Here is a 23,845-nt window from a genome sequence, read left to right as displayed (position 1 = left end):
GATTATGTCTACCCTAGCCCCCTCCGCTTCATTTAAAGGAGAAGAGTAATATTACCCACCCCATGTAAAGTGCGAAGGCAGAAGAGCTCTAAATATAACCCCATGCAAGAGGAAAGCCCAACAGTTGGCGTGTGGGCATTTGTTGTACAGACGATAAAAGGGCTGATAAAGGGCAGGTAGGAGACACTTAAAGAGGACCCACTGCAACCTGTTCCCACGGGGGTCGCTATGCGATCAAAAATGACTCTCTCAAGTTCCTAAAGGGCGCGGGGGGGGGGGAGGAAGGGGCAGTATGAGCCTCCCCCCAGAGCCGGCAGCATAGTCAGTGAGGGCAGGGGACGCTCAGTGCCCCCCCAGCGACACTGATCAGCAGCACCACGCACAGCCTCGCCTCGCTCCTTAGCCAAGCCAGGCTGCTGCTTCCCACCTGACTCCCTCCTTCCTCTCCCTGCCCCCTGCCCCCCTCTCGCCTTCGCTCATTCCTTTGTCTCGGCGGGGATTGGCAGGTTTTATTATTCCGCCTGAACAAGCGGGGGGCGGATTGGCTGCGCGCGGCTGACGGTGGGAGCAGAGCCGGGATGTAGTTGGGATTTTGCTCTGTCAGTAACACATGTGGATGGGCGGCGGAAAGAGACGCGCACGGAGAGGGGGCCTCCCTGCGAGTCCTGCCAGCGCCGGCGCCGCCACGGAACCCCCGCGGTAGCGGCAGCAGCAGCGGCGGCTCCTCCTCGCCCCGGCCACTCTCCTGCTGCCCGTGCGCGGGGCTCCGAGGCGCTTTCCCGAGCGGCGGGCGGGCGGTTCTCTGCCGCAGGAGGCTCCGGACCCGGCCAAGGAGGGTGGAGGTTGAGGGCGGGGGGAGCGATACAAAGTGAAGCCACATTGCCAAACTTACCCAGCGATTGCAGCGGCGCCCTGCGCCGACAGCCCAGCGGCCGGGACTGAGCGCCGCGGCTCCCCTCCAGGAAGCGGGGGCTGGAGGGAGGACTCTGCCGCACGTCTCTCGTCTGTATTTTGCCAGCCGGGCTGCCACTGACGGGGGCGGGGGGCTCTGCCGGCGGACGCGAGCCCCAGCCAGCGAGCATTGTGTTTGGTTCTTTGCAAGAAAACCTCCACCGCCCCCCCGACACACCACCCTATAAACCAGAGCGACGCTGCTCCCCAACCTCTTGCAATATAGAGGGGAAACAGGTAAGGAGGTTCTTTTTTGCACGCACCCTGTCTTCTTTGGCGCCCCCCCCCCCGTCTCGGATTTTGAGTAAACTCAATCGGTCGCCTAAGATAAGGAGGGTGCCTGTAAACTCTGGGGGAGCCGAGCAGCGGCGGGGCCGGACGCACTGTAGCTGTCTCTGCTTACAAAAGGCTCCTTTGCGGCGGCGGCTGCTGCTCTGGGCTGCTTTTCCCTCTTCCCGGCTGCTAAAGGAAAAGGGCTTTGCTTGGCTCTATGGTGAACTGAGGGGAAGAGGAGGGTGTGAGGACCCGCCACCCGCTCTCTTTGTAGTAAATACTATTTTGAAACAGTGGCAGGAAAGATCAAAGTGAGCTCCCTAATTCTCTCCTTTCCAATTCCCTGCCCGCCCCCCCCCCCCGGTCTTTTGTTTCAATCCAGGAGAAATCCGGTGAATCACCTAATTAAAACCAAGACATGAATTAAGCATCCATTTTTTTTAAAAACTACAAATTGCCAGCTCTGCGCTTGTCCCTCCCTTGGTCTCCATTAAAAAACACCAGAGACATTGTTAAAAGGGGGGTTATTTTGCCTCTAGCTGCCAGCTCTGCTTTCTATTTCACTGACTCTATCCCAGGACCTAAATTGCTTGGCTATGTAATTACTAGAGTAAGCCTATTTAAGTTAAAAGCTTCCCCCCCCCCCCCCGCCAACTCTAAATGAAACTTGATGAGGGCCCGTCCTTAGTTATCAGGGGAGTCACTTTCTGGTCAGTCCTCTTGATTCATCTCTTTTAGATTTAATCAGCATTAAGGTATTGCTTGTCCTTAAGAGCTTTAGCTTAATGGGGTTACTGGATGCCTTTCTCAGTGTAACGTTTCCTTTTTTAAAATACAGTATATATTTACTGTTCAACAAGACTAGGGAAAGGCAGCTTGAAGTCTTGGGTTTTTTAAGAGATCTGAAGTGATTTAAAACCTTAAAAAAGGTTTAAAGTCTCAAAGCAGGAAATGCAGCTTCGCTTAGGTTATGGATAGAAACTTAACAAAAGGCAATTCCTTGAGCAAATGCATCAGAAATCAATTTACATAAAGGTATATGATGCATTCAGATAAATGCAATGCTAATGGCTTTTAGAGTGGTTCTCTTTTCAAAGTCTCAGGGTTTTTGTTACAGCTTAATTGGTGCAGTTCTTCTGGTTTATTGTGCGGTCACTGGACTGAAGTTCAGGAACTCTTTCTGGGGAAATGTGTGCTTAAAATCGGCCTATTTAAGGAATGTAAATTCTGGCTCCCCTGTAGCCAAGTTGTGCCAGTGGCCAGGAAAAGTTCGCCCTCCCTCCTTTGGAGGTATCAGTCTGAATGGCTTTAGCAGATAGCCAGATGCCTCGATATGAGCACATACGGTTTACAAAGGACAAAGACAAAACATGCTGCTTAATTGGCAGTAAATAACTTGATCTGTTTATACTATAAATGACTAGTGGAACACTAGGAGCTTATTGGACTCTGGATTGGAGGCAACAAATTAATCGGTTTAGAATAAGCTTTATGAATTGATTCCTATATTATCTCCCAGTTGTCCCGCTTGTAGAAAGCATTTATTCGAAAGTGAAAAAAGCACTTTAGCAGTTTTGGAGGCAGCCATGCTCCAGCCTGAGTGTTCTGGTCTATTGTATTATTAGTTAACTTTTTTTTTTTTGGCGTAACAAAGGTTTAGCATTTAAATTGTTGATCAAGGGCAGATTAGCGAGACAAAAGTGGAGAGTGTTTGTATAGGAGTTCTAAAGTTCAATTATCTTTTATTCAGGCCAGTGTCTTAAAAAACCCAGAGAAAACACTCCACTGATCTTCTAAATAAAAAGGAGATCTGGGACAATCATGGAGCCGGCATTACAATGGCTTGGAGATTTGAAAAACCAGTTTCACAACTTTTCACGCTGCCCATATCTCTCCTTTAGCACAAAACCCTGAACTGTTCCCAACTTGTGAACTGCAGCTGCATTTCCCAGAGCTCTGCCTGCTCAGGGAACATGGCTTCAGCAGGGCTGCGGGCCAATTTGCTTTTCGCGTCCACTCTCCCTTTTTCATGTCAATCGTGCTGGACCCTGGGACTCCAGGTGGGGTACGAAATTCGGTGCATGTTGCCCAGTGTGCACGTGCAATTGGGGTGCACCAGAGCCTCGTTTTAAGAGGGTGACAGCAGTAAAGCTCAGGCCACCAGTGACAAGTTGGGAGGGAGGCAGGCTCGTGGATCCAGAACAAAGCCTCAGACGAGTAACGGAGTGTGCTTTTGCACCATCCCCCCCCCGTTGCCCCCCGCTTCCCTCTACCGCACCGGGAAGGGCATGGACACGACTCATGGCTTGGAGTTAACCACCACCTCCCCGACCCTTCCCCTCCTTTCTCTTCTCCTTACACAGACCATGGTGAACCCGGGCAGCAGCTCGCAACCTCCCCCGGTCACCGCTGGCTCCCTCTCGTGGAAAAGATGCGCAGGCTGCGGGGGGAAGATCGCGGATCGCTTCTTACTCTACGCCATGGACGGCTACTGGCACAGCCGATGCCTGAAGTGTTCATGCTGCCAGGCTCAGCTGGGGGACATCGGCACCTCCTGTTACACCAAGAGCGGTATGATCCTGTGCAGAAACGACTACATCAGGTGAGAGAGAGAGAGGCGGCTGCACAGCAAGGGGCGGGGAGGAGCAACTCTGTACCTGCACGCAGGATAGCGGAGGAGAGGTCAGGCCAGTTCTTGCAATCAGAGACACAGATTGGTCAGTCCTTGACTGGGGGGGGGGAGGAGGGTAAAATCTCGAATAGTTCTGGCTCTTTCTCCAGCCACGGTTTGGGCTGCCCAGGAAAGAGAAGAGATTAGAGGCCCTGTAATTTTAAAGTGCTTGTCAGCACAAAACAAGTCCTAACTAAAAATAAACAGCAATCAGAAAGGCTAAATTAATCTGCTTTGTTGTAGTGGTGAAGTGTGAATCTCTAAACTGTAAATGTTAAAATCCTGGGCTTGAATAAGGCTGCTGTAGAGGTGCTAAATAATGAAATGCCTGCCTTTTAGTATCTGATTAATTATGATATTTACATAAGCACCTTTAAACTCCTTTGAGTGGAAACAGAATGACTCATTCTCTGTTCTCTTTGTAAAAGAGCTGATTAACCGTCAGTTGGAGGGCCAGAGATTCTACTTATAGCCAAAAAAAACAGTGGTAATGTTTGTCTTCACATTGTTATAGAGAGGCTTTGAACCCACATTTCTCTAACTTTCAATATAGAAAAAGCTGGGAGAATCTAAGGGAAGTGATTTCCTTCATTTTTAAATAGTTCACATGCCTCAGATTTGGGGGATGGCTGGGGAACTAAACCCCATTAATCTTATCAGTTGAAGTACAGTACAGTATCCTGTCCAAGTTTCAATGCAATGAATGGAAAAAATTCAGGAGGTCAGGTGCCTATAGGAGGATCTTTCAGGTGAACTCAAGCTCCTTAAACTCATTAATTTAAAAGGAGGCATTTTGAAGGATTACATGATTAATTTGAGTAAATGCTTTGATAGACTGATGCACATGAATGCTTTAAGGAGAGGTTCTATTTCAATATCCAGTAATTAAAAAACAAAAAGCTAAGCCTCTACATTCTGGCATAAGTGAAATTTCTAGTTAAGACAGTTTTTTTGTTTAAATGCTTTTGACTTTTCATTTACTGTAAATGTCAAGAGTTACTCCAGGTTTATCTTTCAGTAAAGGTTGAAAAGTTTTCCTCCCCCATGTGTAAGTCATTTGGCTATAAATATTCCAAGTTTGTTTTTAACGAAACACTTACCTTGTACTCCAAACTGTGAGAGATCTGGATGTAGCACTGTGCTGAATTTGTGGGAATACTTTTCTGGGAGACCTCATTAACTTAAAATAATGGATTAAAAGGATGCTTCATTATTCTGATAATGAAACCTCTGCCCTGTTATAGGCCTGCATCCTCATTCTGCTAAATAGAAGAAATACAGCTATAGATGTTTGAGGGATTAATTTCATTTTTTTTGTAAGTAAATGTTAGGAAATTAGCACATGCAGGTTTATAATGGTGCTTTCTGGTCCTCTTCTGAAGCAACAGCATAAGCCTGGCAGAATTGTAATTAAATAGAGCAGAACGGTGTTAAGAAAAGAGGTTTGTTTGAAGTGGAAAAATTGACACTACCATTCAGATGCACTGAATGGTACAGATTCATCTCTCAACCAAGGCCATCAAACAAACCTTCACTTCTGATTACTACTAATTAAAAAGAGACCGATGCATCCCCTGTATCCCCAAGGCAAGTTCAGGCATGCTTATTGGAATCTCCTCCAGTTTTGTGCGGCGGTAACTTAATACCCACTATTTTAATGTAGGCAATTATGAATAATATGTTTTTATCAGGTGAGGGTTTTGAATTGATCTCCTTGTTCCATCACCTGGGTCCTCTCTGGATCTGTGTAACTTGACTTACCAAACACCTCTCAATTGAAAGGGACTCCCTGAAACTTGAACTGGATACAAATATCAGAGGGGTAGCCGTGTTAGTCTGGATCTGTAAAAGCAGCAAAGAGTCCTGTGGCACCTTATAGACTAACAGACATATTGGAGCATGAGCTTTCGTGGGTGTCATGCATCCGACAAAGCGGGTACTCACCCACGAAAGGTCATGCTCCAAAACGTCTGTTAGTCTTTAAGGTGCCACAGGACTCTTTGCTGCTTGAACTGGATAGTATAATGCAAGTAAGTCTTGCATTAGGCTAGAGGACTTAGTTGTTAAAAATCATGATCCTTGTTTATCTGGGCTTCACAGCTGTCTTCCACGTGGGACCGCAACTACTTGCTGGTGTAACTGACTCCTCTTCCTCTCCCTACCTTTCAGTGTTGAATGGATGCCGCTAGATTGGCAGTGTTCTGCAAGTGTCTGTTTCTGTGGGGCCCCCTCTCCGATTGCTGTGGAGGGAGCTTGCAACCACTCCCTTATCTGAGGCCAGATCCATAGGCACAACTCTTAATTGGAGCCACAGGGGAAAATTAGACGTGAATCACAATGAAAAGAGGATTGATCAGCCCAGCAGCCGCCACGTGAAAGGGGCTGGCTGCTCCCAACCCGGGGCAGGGACCACAGACCGATTTATTAAGGGGCTTTTAAACTGTCTGACGCGAGGGGCTGTGGTTTTCGAAAACAGCCCTCTACAGATCTAAGCTGCAGCAGTGAAGGCCGGCCGGCCTGGGAAGGGGCTGGGGAGGTGGGAATGCAGCCCCCCCCTGTGCATGGAGGGGAGTGCGCAGCCCTCCCCACTTTAAGATTCCAGATAAAGCAGCAGCGTGGCAATGAATCCACACAATTAAAAGCTTTAATTAGTGTCTCCTCCATTTTCTCTTCGTTGTGATAGGTTTTATCTAATGAGATCTGGTCCCTGGCTTAGATCTCCTCGGAGTGACGTGTCCGAAATGAATGAGAGCCGCGTCGCAAACAAAACATTTAATTAACAAAATTGGCCTCTAACGTGGGGGAAGGGGGGGGGGTGGAGAAGGATTAACCGGGCTCTTCTTAAAGGGGCAGCGCCTGCAAATCCTCCCCTGCCCAAATGGCTCATGCATTGCCCCCTCCTTTCGCCCTCCCTCGAGGGCTGTGGGGAATGGGTGACTTGTCTCTCTCCCAGGTAGCAGAGAAAGGGGAACCTCTCCGCGAGGACTCTCACAACGTGTGGCACCCCTCGCCCCCCCCCCGGCTGCATGAATCCCCGCAGCTCAGCCGTCCAGACAAGTTAACCGGGCCGGGTTTGCACGAGGAGTTGAAGGAAACCTGCCCGGCCGCCACGGGGCCACCCCTTCAGTGGGGAGCTGCGCGCTGACATGCCGGGGCAGGCGCTTGGTCCCAGCCCCAGGGGCGGGGGAGGAGAGCGCGCTCCTCATTGCCATTCACGTGGCTGGCCGCAGCCGCAGTCTGCCGTGCGGGTTGGGTTGGGGAGGGGAGGGAGCCGCCAGGCAACGAGTTCATTTCCCTGGTAATCAACAGCAAGCTGCTATATTCAGGGAATGCTGTCCCTTTAATTGAACAGGCTAGGTAATTAAATGGCACTTTTCCAATAGGACGTGCTAGGTAAATCTAATAGTTGGTTATTTAATATCACTTTGAAGTCTGCCCACTCAAGCACAATGACAGCACAGGAGCATGTGAACTATTAGCTAGGAGAAAAAAAAAAAGGATCTCAAAAATTAATTAAATCGCATGCAATTTAGGGGGAACGTTTATCTTGATTTGTCATAACAGAATTAATTCAAGGCCTCCAATTCACTTGGGGGCAGATCTGTTACTCTGAATTAACCAAGCGTAATTTGGCTGATTTCTTCTCTCCTCTCCCTCCCCCCTTCTCTAATGCAGCACTTGCCATTATGCACAGCCCCCCTTTAAGTATCAATAGCTTCAGGGGCTTTTAAGGTGCTCAGCCTCCAGTTATTCTGAAGTACCTTTAATGGACTTGGCTCTAGGCACAATTTCTGTGTTGCCTTTCTTTGTTACATTTAACATAGCTGGTGGAGAATATAGGGAATCTACTGGAAAACCAGTCGCTTATGGATCAGTAGCTTTGGAGGTGCCTTTGTCTGTCAGATAAGGCTTGGATATTGTGGGTTCAAATGTGTGCCTTGCCGTGTAGGAAAAAGGAATGTTAGCACTCAGGTCTGCCTGTCTCTACAGTTTTGGAAATAACTCCTGGAATCTATTAACATTTTTTTTTAGTATACTTGAGTAGCACTTCTATTGATAACATTGGATTTTGGGTAGTAAGATGTTGGACTGAACAGGTTTCCTGCTGCCCCCAGACCCCCTCTTGTCAAAGTTCTGATAACCAGTTGGGTGCTATGTAGGAACTACATGGTAGTTAATTTAAGGTATAATGCTGTAAGTGGAAAAGGAAGGTTCTTCTACATATAAAGAACCTCTTGATGTTTGTGATTGATTGCCTTGCCCAAATGTTGAAATATTAACAACCTCCTTGGACTGAGGACCCAAAGAGAAAACTGAAACCAATTCTGTCATTGCAATTAAAGAGTCCCCTGGCTTTAATTAGCTTGACCTGGGGTATCTCTCCCCATTGCTGGAGTTAAAGAGAAAAGAGCCCATTAAAGTCCAGTCTGAGACCGATAGCTACTTAATTGAGTACCTAAAGCCTCAAGCCTTTTAAATCAAACACTGTTCTGGATGGTCCCCCTGGTTAGATAATTAGCTTTCCAGCCACAGTTACAATAGTGGACTTGGTTCTTGGTAAAAAGGAATAAAACTTCTCTAAAGATATAAACCTCTTTTCTGTTAAAGCTGCTACAAAATAAGAGAACTTATATCAATGGCAAAGACAACATAAGCTCCATTCTCTTGTTAAATAATAGACCAAGCACTGGATAGATTTAGTAATAATGTTCTAACTTTGCAAGTAATTTTTATGAATCTCTGTAAATCTTATGATTTCAGCTGTGATTCTTTGAAATGTTGAATTGTTCTAGAAATGTGGCTGGGAAAGAGTAAGATGTGTGAAAAGCTGCTGGATTACAGTTTGACTACACTGATTATTAAAATTCACTTTGACAGACAGTCAAGATGTACAACTGATTTTATTCAGGGGGAATTGTATAATAAATGAATACTTAATGAAGAAAAGTGGCACACAGAGATCAGTATTTTAAAAGCTGTATTTTTAATGGTATGGTACAATTGTATGGGGTTATGAAAGACATTATGCTTATGCATATATACTCCCCAGGAGAAATGACATTTCTCCATTCAGCTGTAAGATTCTGCCTTTCATTTGTTTTTCCATAATACCTTTGACAAAGTTGGACCCAAAAATACAAATTAGGGTTTTATTTTAGTAATGTGATTAAAACAGTCCCATTTCTGCCTTTAAACTTCTTCCCATACCCCTCTTCTTCATCCTAATTTCACTGATAGTAACAATAAAAGATGGAGAGCTCTGGGAGCAATCTCTGTAGTGTTTGTAAATGCTGCAAAGTGGTTCTGGTTTAGATGATACCGTAAAAAGACCCCATAGGTTCAAGGCAGTGCAGTCCTTTGGCAGGAGGTCCTGACTGTGTGTTAGTTCAGCTTTCCCTTTGTAACCATTCTGATTCTGCAGGAACGTGTCAATGTGTCGTGGATCTCAGACTAATTAGTTTTGAAATGGAGTTTTGATTGAACTCTTCAAATCGATGCTGCTGCAAAATTTGTTTCTCGGGCTTCCTATTAAAAGCCATCTTAAGGGGCAGTTTTACTACTCTCCCTGTCGTTCAGTCGATACATTTAATAACAACTTACAGGCTATTTTCAATAAAGTGGCGACAGCAAATTAGTAGTTTGAACATGACAAGCCTCCTCTGCAACCCCAGATTGTGAAAATTCAAAGCAATTATTTTTATACAGAGGCATACTGCAATCATTCAGATTACGGGTATTCTGTAGTAACACGTCTCCTCAGTTGACACAAACAGAATTTTATGACTTTATTTGGACAGGAAGGAAATGCAAATATTAATATTTATTATGACACGGATACGTTAATTTGTAAATCCTATTACTCTGTTTTTACATCATCTAGGAAAGTGGGGCTGTGACCCTACCAACTAGTTCAGATTCCTTTTTCACTATGAAATGATTTTGGTCCTTTTCTTTTATAAATATTTGTGGCTATTAAAAGGAGAATGCCAAAAAAACAAATAAAGCTTTTCTAATTCTAGCTAACCTGTCCTGTGAAAGTGAAGCTCAATATTCATTTATGTATTATATCTTGACTCAGTGTGTTGTGCCTTTAAATGGATTTGAAGAATTATGTATATATTTTTCTTCACTACTCTTCTGCCTAACACACACACACTTCCCCCTCCCTCCCCCCCAACCCCATGGCAGATGTTGTGGTCTCATTTGATTGCATAGGAAAACTGCAGTGATACAGCAAACACCCAGAGAGATATGATGACAAATGGGTCCAGATCCCGGTAAATTACTTTCTGCTCAAATCGAAATTTCATTCAGTTTGTTGCTAGCAGAGATGAAGTAATCTAAATTGTGGACTCAGGAGCAGATAGAGGGAAGTTGGAGCAAGCATTTCATTATCGAGAGAGAGAGAAGGTTAGGATGAAAGAGATGAGCAGAGGCAAATCTAAAGTGTTGACACCATGATTGAAAAGGTTAACCCATACACATTATATATCAACCTGGATAGCAGAGAGTTTCTAATGGAAACTCTGCACTGATGGAGGTTTACTGGAGTTTCAATACACTGAGCATGATGTCTTCTTAGATATACAATCAAATCCTCTTAACCCTTTTGATGACTCATATCTCAAGATATGATTAAAGTACAAAAGAGTTCTTCATATAATTTCAAGGACACAATGCATTTTAAACTCCTGTCATGAATTGTATCTTTTTTTTTATGATGAACCCAGTAATCTGATAAAATGTGTGTAGTACAGAATTGTTTTGTATTTGCTAGAGGTGCTAGTCAATATTTTTGATTAAATTCTGTGCATCCCTGTCTGCGAGGTAAGGTGAAGCTTCTGGTTATACAGAAATGTATCTTGCACATTACAGTATGTAAACAAGTTGAAAAACTGGGATCAGAAGTCTAAAATAATTATATAATATCTTGTCATGTTGATGCACAAAACCAATATTAAGAGCTTCTTGTGTATTAAATCATTCATGATCATCACCCTTATTTCAGGTTATTTGGAAATAGTGGTGCTTGCAGCGCTTGTGGACAGTCAATTCCTGCTAGTGAGCTGGTCATGAGGGCACAAGGCAACGTCTATCATCTTAAGGTAGGTCTCTTCTCCTGTCTGTTGACTTTGTTAAGAGCACTGCTTCACTCTGTGGTTCTTACATGGTATAACTTCTACATCTTTCATATATTCATAAATGTGCAGGGCAATCATTACTAATAAGAGTGTGTGTTATAAAACTTCCCATGGCGCATAGCGTTGTCCTGTAATAATCAGTAAAACTACACTTAAGTTGTGTAACAGCAGGTAAGACACACGCTTGAATACTAGAAACTAAGCAGCTTCAGACCTCATGCTTTACTGATAGTCTCTCAAGAATAACATTTAAACCTGCAGCATTTTTAATTTGTGCCAGTTTCATTTGGTGTGTCTTTCCTTTTCAGTGTTTTACATGCTCTACCTGCCGGAATCGCCTGGTCCCAGGAGACCGGTTTCACTACATCAATGGCAGTTTATTTTGTGAACATGATAGACCTACAGCTCTCATCAATGGCCATTTGAATTCACTTCAGAGCAATCCACTACTGCCAGACCAGAAGGTGAATACTCAGCAATTACTAATAAGCTTTATTAGAGTTAAATTAAGATCAATTTCTTTTCAACCTAATAGTGGACACTGTTCCTCCACTCCCACCCACCCCGAAGGAGCCTTTAAATAACTGAATGTAGTTATAGGACTTTGGAGGAAATATAAACCCTTAAATATGAAAGTTGTATTAATTGAGTTCAGTTTATTCAGATCTGTATAGCTATTGAGCTAGTAATGTATAATGGAATGTGGGGAGCAAGCCCTAATATAAACTCTCTTGAAGAGAAGCATTTCATTTTAAAATGTTGAGATTAAGGATTGCAAGGGAGCAGGTTACTCTGGGAGGAAAATTAGATCCTTTAATTATGGTAATAAATGTCTTATGAAGAAAAGGTTCCTGAATTAATAGAAACTAGGGCACATACCATCTCAGACTAACATATTACACTTAGTATGTTTCCTAAACTAATATTCTAAAACTGTGGTATCCTTAGAAAAATAGTCTGAATGTTTTACATGTCATAAAATCAAAGTTTTTTATTCTCTCATCACTCCATAACACTAACATCTCCAGTAGAGATTGTGTATCCCTGTGCTTGACAGCTCTTGGTCCATAGTTGCAAGGAAATTTATGAGTGTACACATTATGTAGTAGCAGAGGGAAAAATTTGTATCAACAGTTGTCCTGTACCTCTAGAACTGGATAGTTTTAGATCTATTTTAATCTCCTTAATAAGTCCTATAGCTATGCAAGTGAGTGCATTTTGATAACTGCTGTGCCTAATTTGTAACAATTACTGTCAACCTTCAGTTAAGAGACTGTTCATTCCACACTGGTCCAGAAAAGAGTGAATGTATGACTCTTGCACATAATTTTATTCACCTCATATTTCATACTGATTATGTATTGATGACATTGATTCATTTACTCTTTACAGCGCCACTTGCATGGATATTAAATCTTATTGACCACAGATGAATTTTAATTTCAGATTGGTGATAGATTTTTCCATCAGCTCTGATAGTATATTTGACTTTTTCATCATTAACCCAGGCAATCACACAGCACTGAGTTATTGCACTGAAACAAAAAGTGCACACTTCAGTTGGTAATTCTTTATAGATTTACAATAGGAACTTCATTAATGTCTGTAAGGATCACAAAAAATAACATTTATCTGCAAACAGGAATTCAGAAGATTAAAAAATAGCTAGGGAAAATGCTAGGCTTCTTATGTATTCTGTAACATACAAAAGAAGAATTTTAAATGACTTCTTTTAGTGGGTAAATTTGTACAGGAAAACATGAACTGGTTTCTAATTTTGACCAGTTTTGTGTTGCATCGCTACATTACTGTAGGCTTGTTTGTCTTTTACTCTGCACAAATGTACTGAATAATTTTAAGTATATTTCCAGTCTCTTAGAAAGTGAACTGTAATTACATCAAAATATGAACACTTATTTACTTAATTTGTCAGAGTAACTGGATTGAATACTGAGTTTTAATTACTTGTTCTGCATAACTATTTAGGAGTGAATATGAGATCTGTTCAAGGAAGTATAAATGCATGTAAAGATTCAAAGATCTATACTACTGTGTATTTTAATGAAACAAATCTATAATACAGACTAGCTAGCAATGAATCTGTTAAATGAACAGTTGTAGAGAACCTATTTCAAAATATAGGTAAAACCATTCATCTTTATATATAGTAGTAAAAAGTTTGCCATTCCGAGAAAAGAAGTGCTTTACCCACTTGCCTTGTGTGGATGTCAAGTTTATTGCAACTTCAAATGGGTGTCTAAATAGACACTTAATTTGATCAGAGTCTTGCTATGCTTTAGCAAAAGAAAAATGATTTAGTTACAATAATACCAGTAGACACAGTGAGGAAGAGAGAAGTAAAACTGGCTTGTGTAGCTTGCAAAATTGCAGCTATACTACTAGGAGCTAAATGCAGAAGAAGCATTTAATAAGAACAGGGCCTCATTATCACTATCACTGGCTATTAACTGCATTGCTACAGTATATGATGAGGCAGACAGAGGTGTTAAGGAGAAAATTGGAGAAAGAAATCTCACAATTAGTATATTGTATGAATAATTTCTTCATACCTACTTTCACAGGGGGAATTGGGGAGTAATGTGAACTTTTGAAAACTGAAATGTATGTCAGGAAATGAGCTGGGGTCTGTCTGACTTCTAGTCTTGGAAACTACTTTTTTGGCACCTTCCTCTTTAATGTTTTATGCATTTTAAAGAAACAATATAAGAATGTACATATTAGAAGTACTTTCCAGAAAGCGATGTTATGGGGCAACTGAATAAAAACATGCTTCCAATTTGTCAGCATTAGCTGAAATAGATATGATACCCAGTATTAAATGTTACAGACCAATCAATCTTCAGGTTTTTTGCTCTTTCCCTAAAGATTATGAGCAAAGCAGAATATGGCACAGCTATTCATAGCTAACTAGCTATTAGGAGGCTGAGGAGAGTTTAATGTGTGAGAGGTTTTTGGTACTGTGACATTTTTGTTTTGCACACCTATGAAGCCACATTTGACAGCTATGGAGTCAACTTATTATGGTCTTAGTCAATATAGTTCCCAAATGGAAGGCTAGAGTTTATACTAGTGATTGGCACAAGTCTGAGTTAAATAGCCTAATTCTACTTAAAAGGTTGCTTTTCACATAAAGTACATGCAGTGATATTGACTCTTCCTGCCTTTCACCTTCTTTAGCTATGTTCAAAGGCTTTTAGCTATAACTTCTCATTATTTGCTGTGTGTTTTGAAAAAATAAATTCAAGTATTTAAACTATGTGCTATTTAGAAGCACAATGCAAAGCCCCAGAGTGCCAGGATGTAATGTCCTGGGTGCCACATTATTTAAAGGAGGGGGTCCACTGCAGAGAACATTTTAGAGTCTGCACCTAATTCACAATTTCTGGCAGTCATAGTATTTTTTTTTATATATATATTTTTTTTTACTAGTTCTTGCCTGTTACAGCATTTCCATTTCCCCAAAAGCGGTGTAAGTTTTCCACCCACGGGCAATGTTCGGAGTGTTCACTTATCTTCAGCTCCTAAACTTTTTTAAATAAAGTATAAGTTAGATTACATCTTGCTATTTTATTTCTTGGAAAAGGATATATTTTTAAATCTTCGTTTACATATTGCTCAACAATTCCCTTGTAGTTATGTAATTGGTGTTGTCTGTGTCCATAGTAGAGGATATTTGATGCTCATTTATTAAATATGCTTGCTGGCTGCTCTCTAATCTTTGTTCTGGACAGACAAATTACCTTTCTCACACTGAGCTTCGGCTCTGGGGAATTAAACCTCCAAGCCTCCTCCACTTTAATTAGCTTGAAAGTGGGGGGTTGCAGTTACTACTAGACCTCAGGCTTTTAGTAACTTAAAGGGTGAAAAGAACTTCCTGGGAAGCTCGAAATGTCATTTAAAAACCATAAAAATCTAATATATATTATTTCATTTTGGTAATTGCCAACAGATTGTATTTGAAGACTGTGGATGATCATTTGTACTTTATCCATGAAAGTTAGATTTCTCTGGAGCTAGGCACTTTTAATTATCACAATTCATTAACACATCAGTGTGGAAGACCATGTTTGACTTCATATATTAAAATGTTTATGTAACATTAACTAACATAGCAGATGAGGAATTTTAAAAGGGGGGAAGAGGAGGGGGAAAATCTCCAAATATCTATATTTAGCTCTTGTGCTATGCAGCATATTAACCAAAGCTGCCTTGTGAGGATATTGGCTGTATTTCTTACTTGCTTCACACAGTATTTCTACCAATTATAAGATCATATTACTAGCTTCTTCAAAGGACAGGCATACCATTTCATTTCTTTCAATAGGGGCCCAGAAAAACACCTTTTTTTCACTGTACCGTTTCCTACCTGAACCTTTCTGAAAGTACACTTGCTGTTACTGTCTCTTCGAGTTAAAAACTGCAGAAAATGTTTATTTTAGTTCTTCAGAGTTTGAACATTAGTGGCATGAATGAGTAGTGTAGAAAGCCTTAATCAAGTCACAGTTGGAAAGTGATCTAATAAAAAAGAGATTAGTGAATAAAGAGAAGACACAAGCAGTTATGTTGGAGTTTCATATCTCAAATTTAGCTTCTTAGCTAAGATGCCCCCCTTTTTTTTTTATTTCTTACAGGTCTGCTAAAAGGTCAGAGTAATGCAGAATGCGTGCCTTCATCTCAAATTTTGTTCATCACAGATGGATCCCATGTCTCCAGTAGACAAGTCACCTTTGTAGCTAGCATCAATGCCAGCTCCATGCCATTGCACCTTCTTTATTCTTGATTGCCCTTCCTACATTTATTGGTGTATTAAAATGACTGAATATGAACATTAAGGACTCCATGAACCTGGGCTAATGGGAGACTGTAGAGAAAATGAAAAAAGATCCACCGGAGGACATCTTGGGGGGCGGGGGTGGGGAAAATGTCTAAGGAAGCTAATTAAAAGCAGCATTGGAATCTGCTTTCTACCCTTGTTAACAATTAGCAGGGCACTGGCCAGAGTTTGTACCCAGTGTTTTACCTTAACAACATTCTATTTGCTCTTTGTATATTTAAGTGTTGTAAGGAAATGTGTTTCAATCAAACTGAACATGAGATAAAGGAAAGATGTGGCTTTTGTGATATTCTATCACAAACACTTTTATTGTATCTCTGTAAAATACAATGTATGTATGCATGTAAGTGTTTTTGTCCTACTGTTGCTACTTCCCATGGCGCGAAAAAAAAAGAAAAAAAAAAAGTCAAGCTCATAGAAGCTACTGTGTAGAAATTTTCACCTACTTCTAATTTGCTGAATGAAGAAAAATCTTTTATTTGTGATATTTTCAGAGACATTTGCTCTAGTATGGTGTATTTAAATAATAAAAACTTAAAACAAAAACATTTAATTGACTTTGGGTTTTAAAAGCTTTGCTTTGTTATACCACATGCTAAACTTTATGTAGCAGTTGCTTTAATTGTAAATAACTAGATTTAAAAGTCGTCTTCTTACAGTTTTATGCCAATAAGGAATTTGTCAAACTACTTAACCATGTCACTTTTTTGGCAGAGGTACAGAGCAATGCTCCAAAACTTTTTTGTTCAGAATATTACTTCTGATAACAGCAAGCATATCATTACAGTTCAGCCATGTTGCAATGAATCTTGGTATGTACAAAAGTAACCACAGTCTTTCTTCATCCAGTCCTTCTTCAGAAGGGAACACTATATTTATAAAAATGTTACAGGAAAAACTCACAACAAAGGGGTATGTGTTCTCTGACACAATTCTTCAATTGGGTAGTCCTATAAGGAGGTATAGTAGTACCTCTCAATCTTGGCTATAGGAGAATAAATCACACTGAACTGTGGTGGTCTTGAGGGAAGAAAATGCCCTTTCCTGGCCTGTTTGGCACTAACATGGTCTTAAATGTGACTTGTTCTTGGGTTTGTTTGTTTTTTGGTTTTGTTTTTTTCCAAGTTTGAAGGACTAGTAGGATTTCACCTAGTTGTTTTTTTGTGAAATGCTTATTGGATAACTATAGGGCATTCAGAAAAAACATCCCATGCTCTTGCTAGATGTGGAAAAAAATATATTATGAACCTATGGACATATGCTGTATGCCTTATACTGGGGAACAATGTTAAGTAGGCCTGGGAGATGCCTCTGCTGCATTGCAACATTGTTAAACATTAGCAAAAGTCACTACTTTTATCATAGGCTAACAAGCTTGAAGTATATAATATTTCTATTCACATTTTTAATCGTGCTTTTAAAAAGTTTATTCACCTTGCCTGGTTACAGAGCAGCCATGACACATTAAGTGTTTCTGGTGATGCTGATGGGAGATGTAACCTAAAATCCAGCTTTTTGTGTATCTAAACAACCAACAGCAAGCGTCTCTTTGCATCCTACTCCTTGGAACTTCTCTATATGCAAAGTCCACTGAATTTCTGCTTTTAACACTTCAGTGCTTGGAAAAATAAGACATTTCTTTTTGGGGGAGGAGAGACTGGTTTACCATATGCTGTCAGGAACAAAAGACAAATGTGTGAGTGCATTTAGTGTGTGGTATTAAAAATTCTCTTTATGGATAGTTTTCAGGGCTTTATTTTTTTAAAACATAATTACAGATTTTCAAAATGCTTCTAAGCTTTTTTGATCCAGCATTAAATCTTTAGGTAGAGTCCTGCAAATTGTGCTGCTTCAATTTCTTTGCAAAGATGCTTTGAGACATACGAATATAGAATTCAGTATTAGTGAGACTGTAGACATCTTTTATATTCTATCAATATAAGCACTCATGGTAGAGTATTTAAACCTAACACGTACAGCTTTTTAATTGTCCAATAACCTAGAAGTGCTAAGAAGATGGTTAATAACTTTTAGTAAGTAATGTAGTATGGCATTTAGTGATGTAGAGGTTGAAGTTCATTAAAGGCTTTAAATAAACTATTATATGTCTGGTTTGTAAAGCACAGCTACCTATTTAATAGCAAGCTTTAAAAGCATTTCGTAAGTTTCAGACCTATAAGATTACAAATGTCACTCATGTTAGCATAATCCACATGCAAGTGGTGAAGCCTTTGCTTTGATGTGCTAAATTGGAGGAGGACTAATGGAGCTATGAATATACAATAGGACATATTTAAGTAGTATTCTTGCTTTAGGTAAAACACTTTCTTGAAACCAGAGGCATTTCAAACAATAAAATGGGCTTTAATGGGGATGCTAGGTGTGGATAGAAGGCTCCTGGAAACACTTAGATTTGTCCTTATGTGAGAAATAACGTGCTATTTTTTTTCTCTTAAGGAGGTTTACAAGGAAAAACATGTACTTGTTCACCTTTTATCACATGTGTTTACTACACTGGTTCTGTGAAATATATGCTGTTTGGTGTTTCTGAAAAGCCATACAAATACAGTGTTATTTAGTAAGAGCTCCCACATTTTCAAAGATGAATGCTGTTTTAAAAAATGAAATATTACTAATCTGAAATCATAGTGAACTGATAAAATGTTCTGTTTATATTGCATTAATGTCTCAATCATATAAATTGTCACTCTTATTAATGAAACAATTTTGTAAAAAGATTGCTCCCTAAAAGGGTTTAATGTTTTTACCTATCCAGCTGTCTAGTTATGAGATTTACTCATCCCAGCAGGCACTGGGACATTAAGCCTTTCCAAACCAAATTCTGTTTGCCACAAGATACTGTCTTTCCAGTCTTTCATGATTTATCTTTAAATATTTAAACAGGTTATGCAGTATCTTATGAAATATAAAATGAGGCTGTCGCACCAGAATGAAGCCCCTGAAATTAAGTCACATATTAAGAATATTAACCACATTGAGTTTCTCCTGTTTGCCTTATTAGTTAACACTGATAAAATTTGCATCAACTAATTTTAGGTTAAATACTTAAAAAAAAAAAATTGCAAATGCCAATATAGTACGAGTTCATATCCCTCACTATTATGATTTTTAAAAATAGTTTCAAATTATATTAAACACTCTGCTGTCCAAGAGTTATATATCAGAGTTTGGCAAACAGCCATATGCCAGTATTCCAAACTGTTCTATTTGGAAAAGGGGGCAGAAAAGAGAGAAAAGTCAATGGATGCCGTAATCTTTAATTTTAAGTACTTACCTGCTTTAGTGTTGCATTATCTCTAAGTGGTTGTGTTCTTGGACTGACCTTGTTACCAGAAACTATAAAACGTGAAGTACTAGATAGCCATTGCTACTGCTTGTTGCTTTGGTTCCAGGTGTATGTCTATTGTCAGTCCAGCTAAGCCACAGAAAAGCTTATTGCAATTAAATAGCAATTTGTTTCCATGAAACTGCAATTAAAGTATTACTGAGCAGCCATTTTAGATTGGCAGTGCTTTGAATGCATGTTAAACAGTGAGCAGCTCTCATTTTATCTCTGTAGAGTCTGAGCTCTGAATAACAGTGAAGTATAACATGCTCACCTGTGTCCCTTGTCAAGTTAAAAGAATCGGAGTCCTCACTGAAGTACTCTGATCTCATTGTGAACATGCTGAGAGCAATGACAAGTCAGGGCTGATCTTTGTAAGTTGAACTTGCAACTTACAGTACCTAAAGTTTATTCCCATGTTCTGTTCTTGTATAAGCAAGGATGTGTACATTTCCTACAGGGAATGTTTTCAACTTCAGATTGATTCTGTGAGAATGGACTGCAAGTTGTGGGGGAGGGTCAAGCCAATAATGTACTACAGGTCCTGACTTGTTAGAGCTGTGTAAACAGGGCTACTGTATCTCCATAATTGCAATTAATAAAAGGATAGAACAAAATGCAAATTGATTGTGTTATAAGTTGTTTTAATGAACCCAGAAATGTATCTAGAATGTTCATTATTTGCACACTTCTACAACAGGCAAGGCTGCTTGATACCATCTTTCTTGTCCACACCCTCTCTTCCCTTGCTAGCATTAAACTGTAGTGTTCCCAGGAAACCACACAGTCAGATTATCAGAACCTATTAGCAAAGGTACTAAATTCTGGGCTCTATCTATCTACCAGTAGGTGGACTTTAAAAATGAGATGCAAAGTTTTTGGTACAAATTAAAAACCTTTTTGTAAGACCTCCAAAGAGGAATGGACTTTATAGCTATTAATTACCTTTCAGAACCATGGGCTAGTGGCAATGATGTCACAACTGCTATGTGCATCAGATGAGAGCCATTTTATGCTAAGCCACATTTTTTTTTTTTTTTCTTTTTTTGCTGTCTTGAAAATGTTCCTTGCGGGGTTGAAATTTAGACCTTGATCCTACATTGTGATCCACATGGGCAGATTAGTGCACCCAGGCAGGCCACCACTGAAACTAATGAGACTGTATGAGCACAGCAATCCACCTGCATGGACCACAAGGCAGTTCTGCGGTCTTTAGCCTCTGTCCAGCAGTGAATTCTTGGAAGACATTAAAAAAAACTGGTTGAACTGAGAAATAAGTACTGAGTATTTTTTTCCATGTGTGTATCTTGGGTTAGTTTTTAAACATTAGTTTTATCATTAACTAAGTTTAGATGTGTCTTTGAACTACTAGAGGCAATGTGGGCTAGTGGACACAGGGTCCCAGACTAGCATTCAGCACACGTACCTTCTAGTTTCATCACAGCCACTGACCTGCTGTGGGTATGTCTGCACTGCATCTAGGTGCAAGCTGCCAGCCCAGGTTTGAGCTAGCACCCTAAAAAATTGCAGCCCAGCTGTTGAGGTTCTGGTGGCAGCTTGGGCTCTGAAGCCCCGCCTGGCTCTGAGCTCTGGTTTCTACCCTGAGTCTCTGCCAGAGCTGCACTGGCCACACTGCTATTTTCAGCATGCTAGCGTGAGCCCAGCTAGTACAGGTCTGTCTACCCAGGCTGGGAGGCTCACTCTTAGCTGCAGTGTAGACATACCCTGTGTGATCTTGGTCTAATTGTTACACCTTTCTGTGCCCCTGTTTCCACTTCTAACCTTTATATGTGTCTGTACAGCATCCTGCACAACCAGGCCCTGAGCTCAGTTGGGGCCTCTGTGTTACTGTAATACAAATAATAATCTGAAGAAATTTGGTGATTGGAAAGTGCTATACAGGCCAGGCCCAATACCTATTCATTTTTTCTGTTACTGAGACTCCAAGGACCCAATCTTTGCAATAATTTAAAAGATGTGAGTTGTCCTGTCAATGGGTTGACTCATGTGAGGCAAGTTACTCCTGTGCTTAAATCTCTGTGCGATGTTTCAAAAGAGCTCAGCTACCATTTAAGCACCAGAATTAGTGGCAAGATTCTCTAAAGTGCTCAGTACACTGGGTGCTGAGTTGTTTTGTCTGGAACTATGACATTTAAGTTCTTTTGACATCCACCCATTCAAAGACTGGTCTGTCTGGCCCTGATGCCATTTTCAAGTATTTATAATCTTATTTATCTGAGAACCAAATTGCTTACCACATCTCAGGCACTTGTCCTCATTGAGGAATGAGTTCAGGGTGAGTTTGAAAAGTCACAACAACCTTTTCTGAGTTACCTAAAAGTGCAAAAAAAAAATCTTACTTTTACTTTTTGTATGAGACACTTTTGCCCACCACCCACTTAACTCAAAAAATGGTTCAATTCATTTTGTGGAAATATTCCTTCACAATGTAACATGAGGCTTGATACTAAATGTGAGAAATTTTCAGCCCCAAAGGAACAGTTTTGAGACAGTTATCAAGGAGTGAAAATAGAGCGGCGAATGGAATAGCTCTGTCAAGCATGGGGCCCCAAGCCTGCAAATCTGTCCACAAGTAATTCACTGGCATTACTAACCATTAACTGACCACTACTCACCTAAGTAAAAAGTTACTCGTGTGCTTATGAATGCAGGATAAGGTCTAATGTGTACAGAAGATATAATGCCTTGCATCCTAGCAGTGTAATAATGAAGGCCCAATCCTATCTGTGCTGTGCCTGCCCTCTGCTGTGAAGGAAGAGGAGGATGGTCAGCAACTCACAGCAGGCACTCAGGACTGTGCAGGATTGGGTTCAAAGCATGCAGCCCAGATGCCTCAGGCGTGGAGGTAGCTAATGATTGTTTCTAATTTTGTTTAAATACCTTTTAAATTATATTTTGAAATATATTTTTGCCTCTTTGGGGATCTTATAAGAAAGCTTTTTACTAAAAAATTCTGCAGTTTATCTTTATATCTCATAATGACCATCAGCTACACTGAACTCATGCCAGTTGTTTTGCTGAACTAAATTGAGACAGCAAGTCTAATACTCAGTCTTGAAAGACAAGAGATTGCCCTGTGTTTTAAGGAAAACTTGATTGCTTAAGGAAAAATAAATGAACAAGACTGATATTAACTTTACACCCATCTTCAGTTTCTTTGAGAAACAGAGGATAAATGTCCATTAGATAAATGCATTAAAATAAAAAAACTCACCAGCCAGCAACTAATAGTAAATGGAGTGTTACGCTGTCTTAATGTGCTGTAAAACACTCCACTGTTATTGAAAACAAAGGGACACTGAGGTTAAAATTAAAAAAAAAAATCTTTAAAAAATAAATAATAGACACACTGAAGTCCAACTATCCCAAAGGAAAGAACTGAGCCATCACGCATGTATTACGAACTGGCCACTTAGGCGATTATATGAGCAATATTGGTACTGTAATACAAACTACTGAAAGACTTCAGGTTCTTACAATAAAGAATATCCTCCAAGTTACTCAACTTAATATATCAAAGCAGTTTTTGACCCTACAGCAATCATTCTGAAGGTGTAGCTGGTATATTTGTGCTTATGTCGTATTTGAAAATGATTATTCTCGCTTCATCAGTCTGTCTTTTAAGATGGCTTGAAAAAAAATATTACAAATGAGCTACTATTCTTATTTGTTGTTTTAAGAAGGATAGGCACTGAAGTATTCAAATGGAACAGATTATACCTTTAATTACATCCAAACAGGATGCTGAGCTGATTTTTCTATTTTCCGTTTAATTGCTATAGTTCAAAAAGATATTGAAAAATGTTAGATGAATTAGCTAACCGTAGCCTTATGGTGTTGTGTTTACTGAAGATACCAGTACAACAGCAAAAATCTCCAGCAAACCAAAAATGAATTTAAAGGGAAAAATTCTGCTCTCTCTTAAAAACGTTTCACTAAAACATCATTTTTGACCAGAATATTGTTAGAAAGAGGAAGTTATAAGTGGGCTTTATTCCCTGCGTGAAGCCTTAGCAACTACTGTATTCATTGTTTGTATCGCACCCACCATGTTAGGGCTCAGAGCCTGACTGGGACCTCTATGAGCTACCGTAATGGGGAGCAAAGCCATGTTAGTTCTCAAAGCTGATACTCAATGTGTATGTTTTTTAATGGCCACTTTTGCAGCCCTACAGCCTCTTTTTAGGATGTGCTTGAACTCATATGCTCCTACATACAGAATAATGAAAGCAAACACAATTTATCACTGCTTAAACTAAATATATTGCCATTTTGTTTGCATGTGCATGTAAATAGATCACTCACCGTAGATATTTAGAATATGTGCTACGCCATTACAGCCAGCGATAAATCCTACACGCTTACTGTATATGTGTTATTTGCTGCAACATTAAGCTCAGTAAGAATTTTATATGTACTGTGTACCAAAACTAAATATAGTGCAGAATTGATGCACAGCTGTAAACAAAAGCATAACTTCCCTCATCAACACAGTGACGTTGGCAGCTTGTGTGGCAATGCGTTTGTAAACAGCTGACGATAAACCACAATTACATTTTTTTGTAATGATGTTTTAAAAAAGCGTT

General features: G+C 40.3%; 1 protein-coding gene across 1 annotated transcript; it reads left to right on the top strand.

The window, feature by feature from the left end:
- The first annotated feature begins 542 nt into the window (after nt 1-542).
- On the top strand, nt 543-16,440 carry LMO4 (LIM domain only 4). The gene is made up of 5 exons (XM_039484242.1): nt 543-1,188; nt 3,588-3,826; nt 10,905-11,001; nt 11,346-11,501; nt 15,690-16,440. Exons 2-5 carry the CDS (start codon nt 3,591-3,593, stop codon nt 15,696-15,698), a joined length of 498 nt encoding a protein of 165 aa, XP_039340176.1. The 5' UTR covers nt 543-1,188; nt 3,588-3,590; the 3' UTR covers nt 15,699-16,440.
- The last annotated feature ends 7,405 nt before the right edge of the window (nt 16,441-23,845 follow it).

This window comes from Mauremys reevesii, linkage group 8 (assembly GCF_016161935.1).
Source record: "Mauremys reevesii isolate NIE-2019 linkage group 8, ASM1616193v1, whole genome shotgun sequence".
NCBI lineage: Eukaryota > Metazoa > Chordata > Testudines > Geoemydidae > Mauremys > Mauremys reevesii.
Note: the sequence above shows the minus strand (reverse complement) of the source record. Positions and strands in the feature narration are given on the sequence as shown.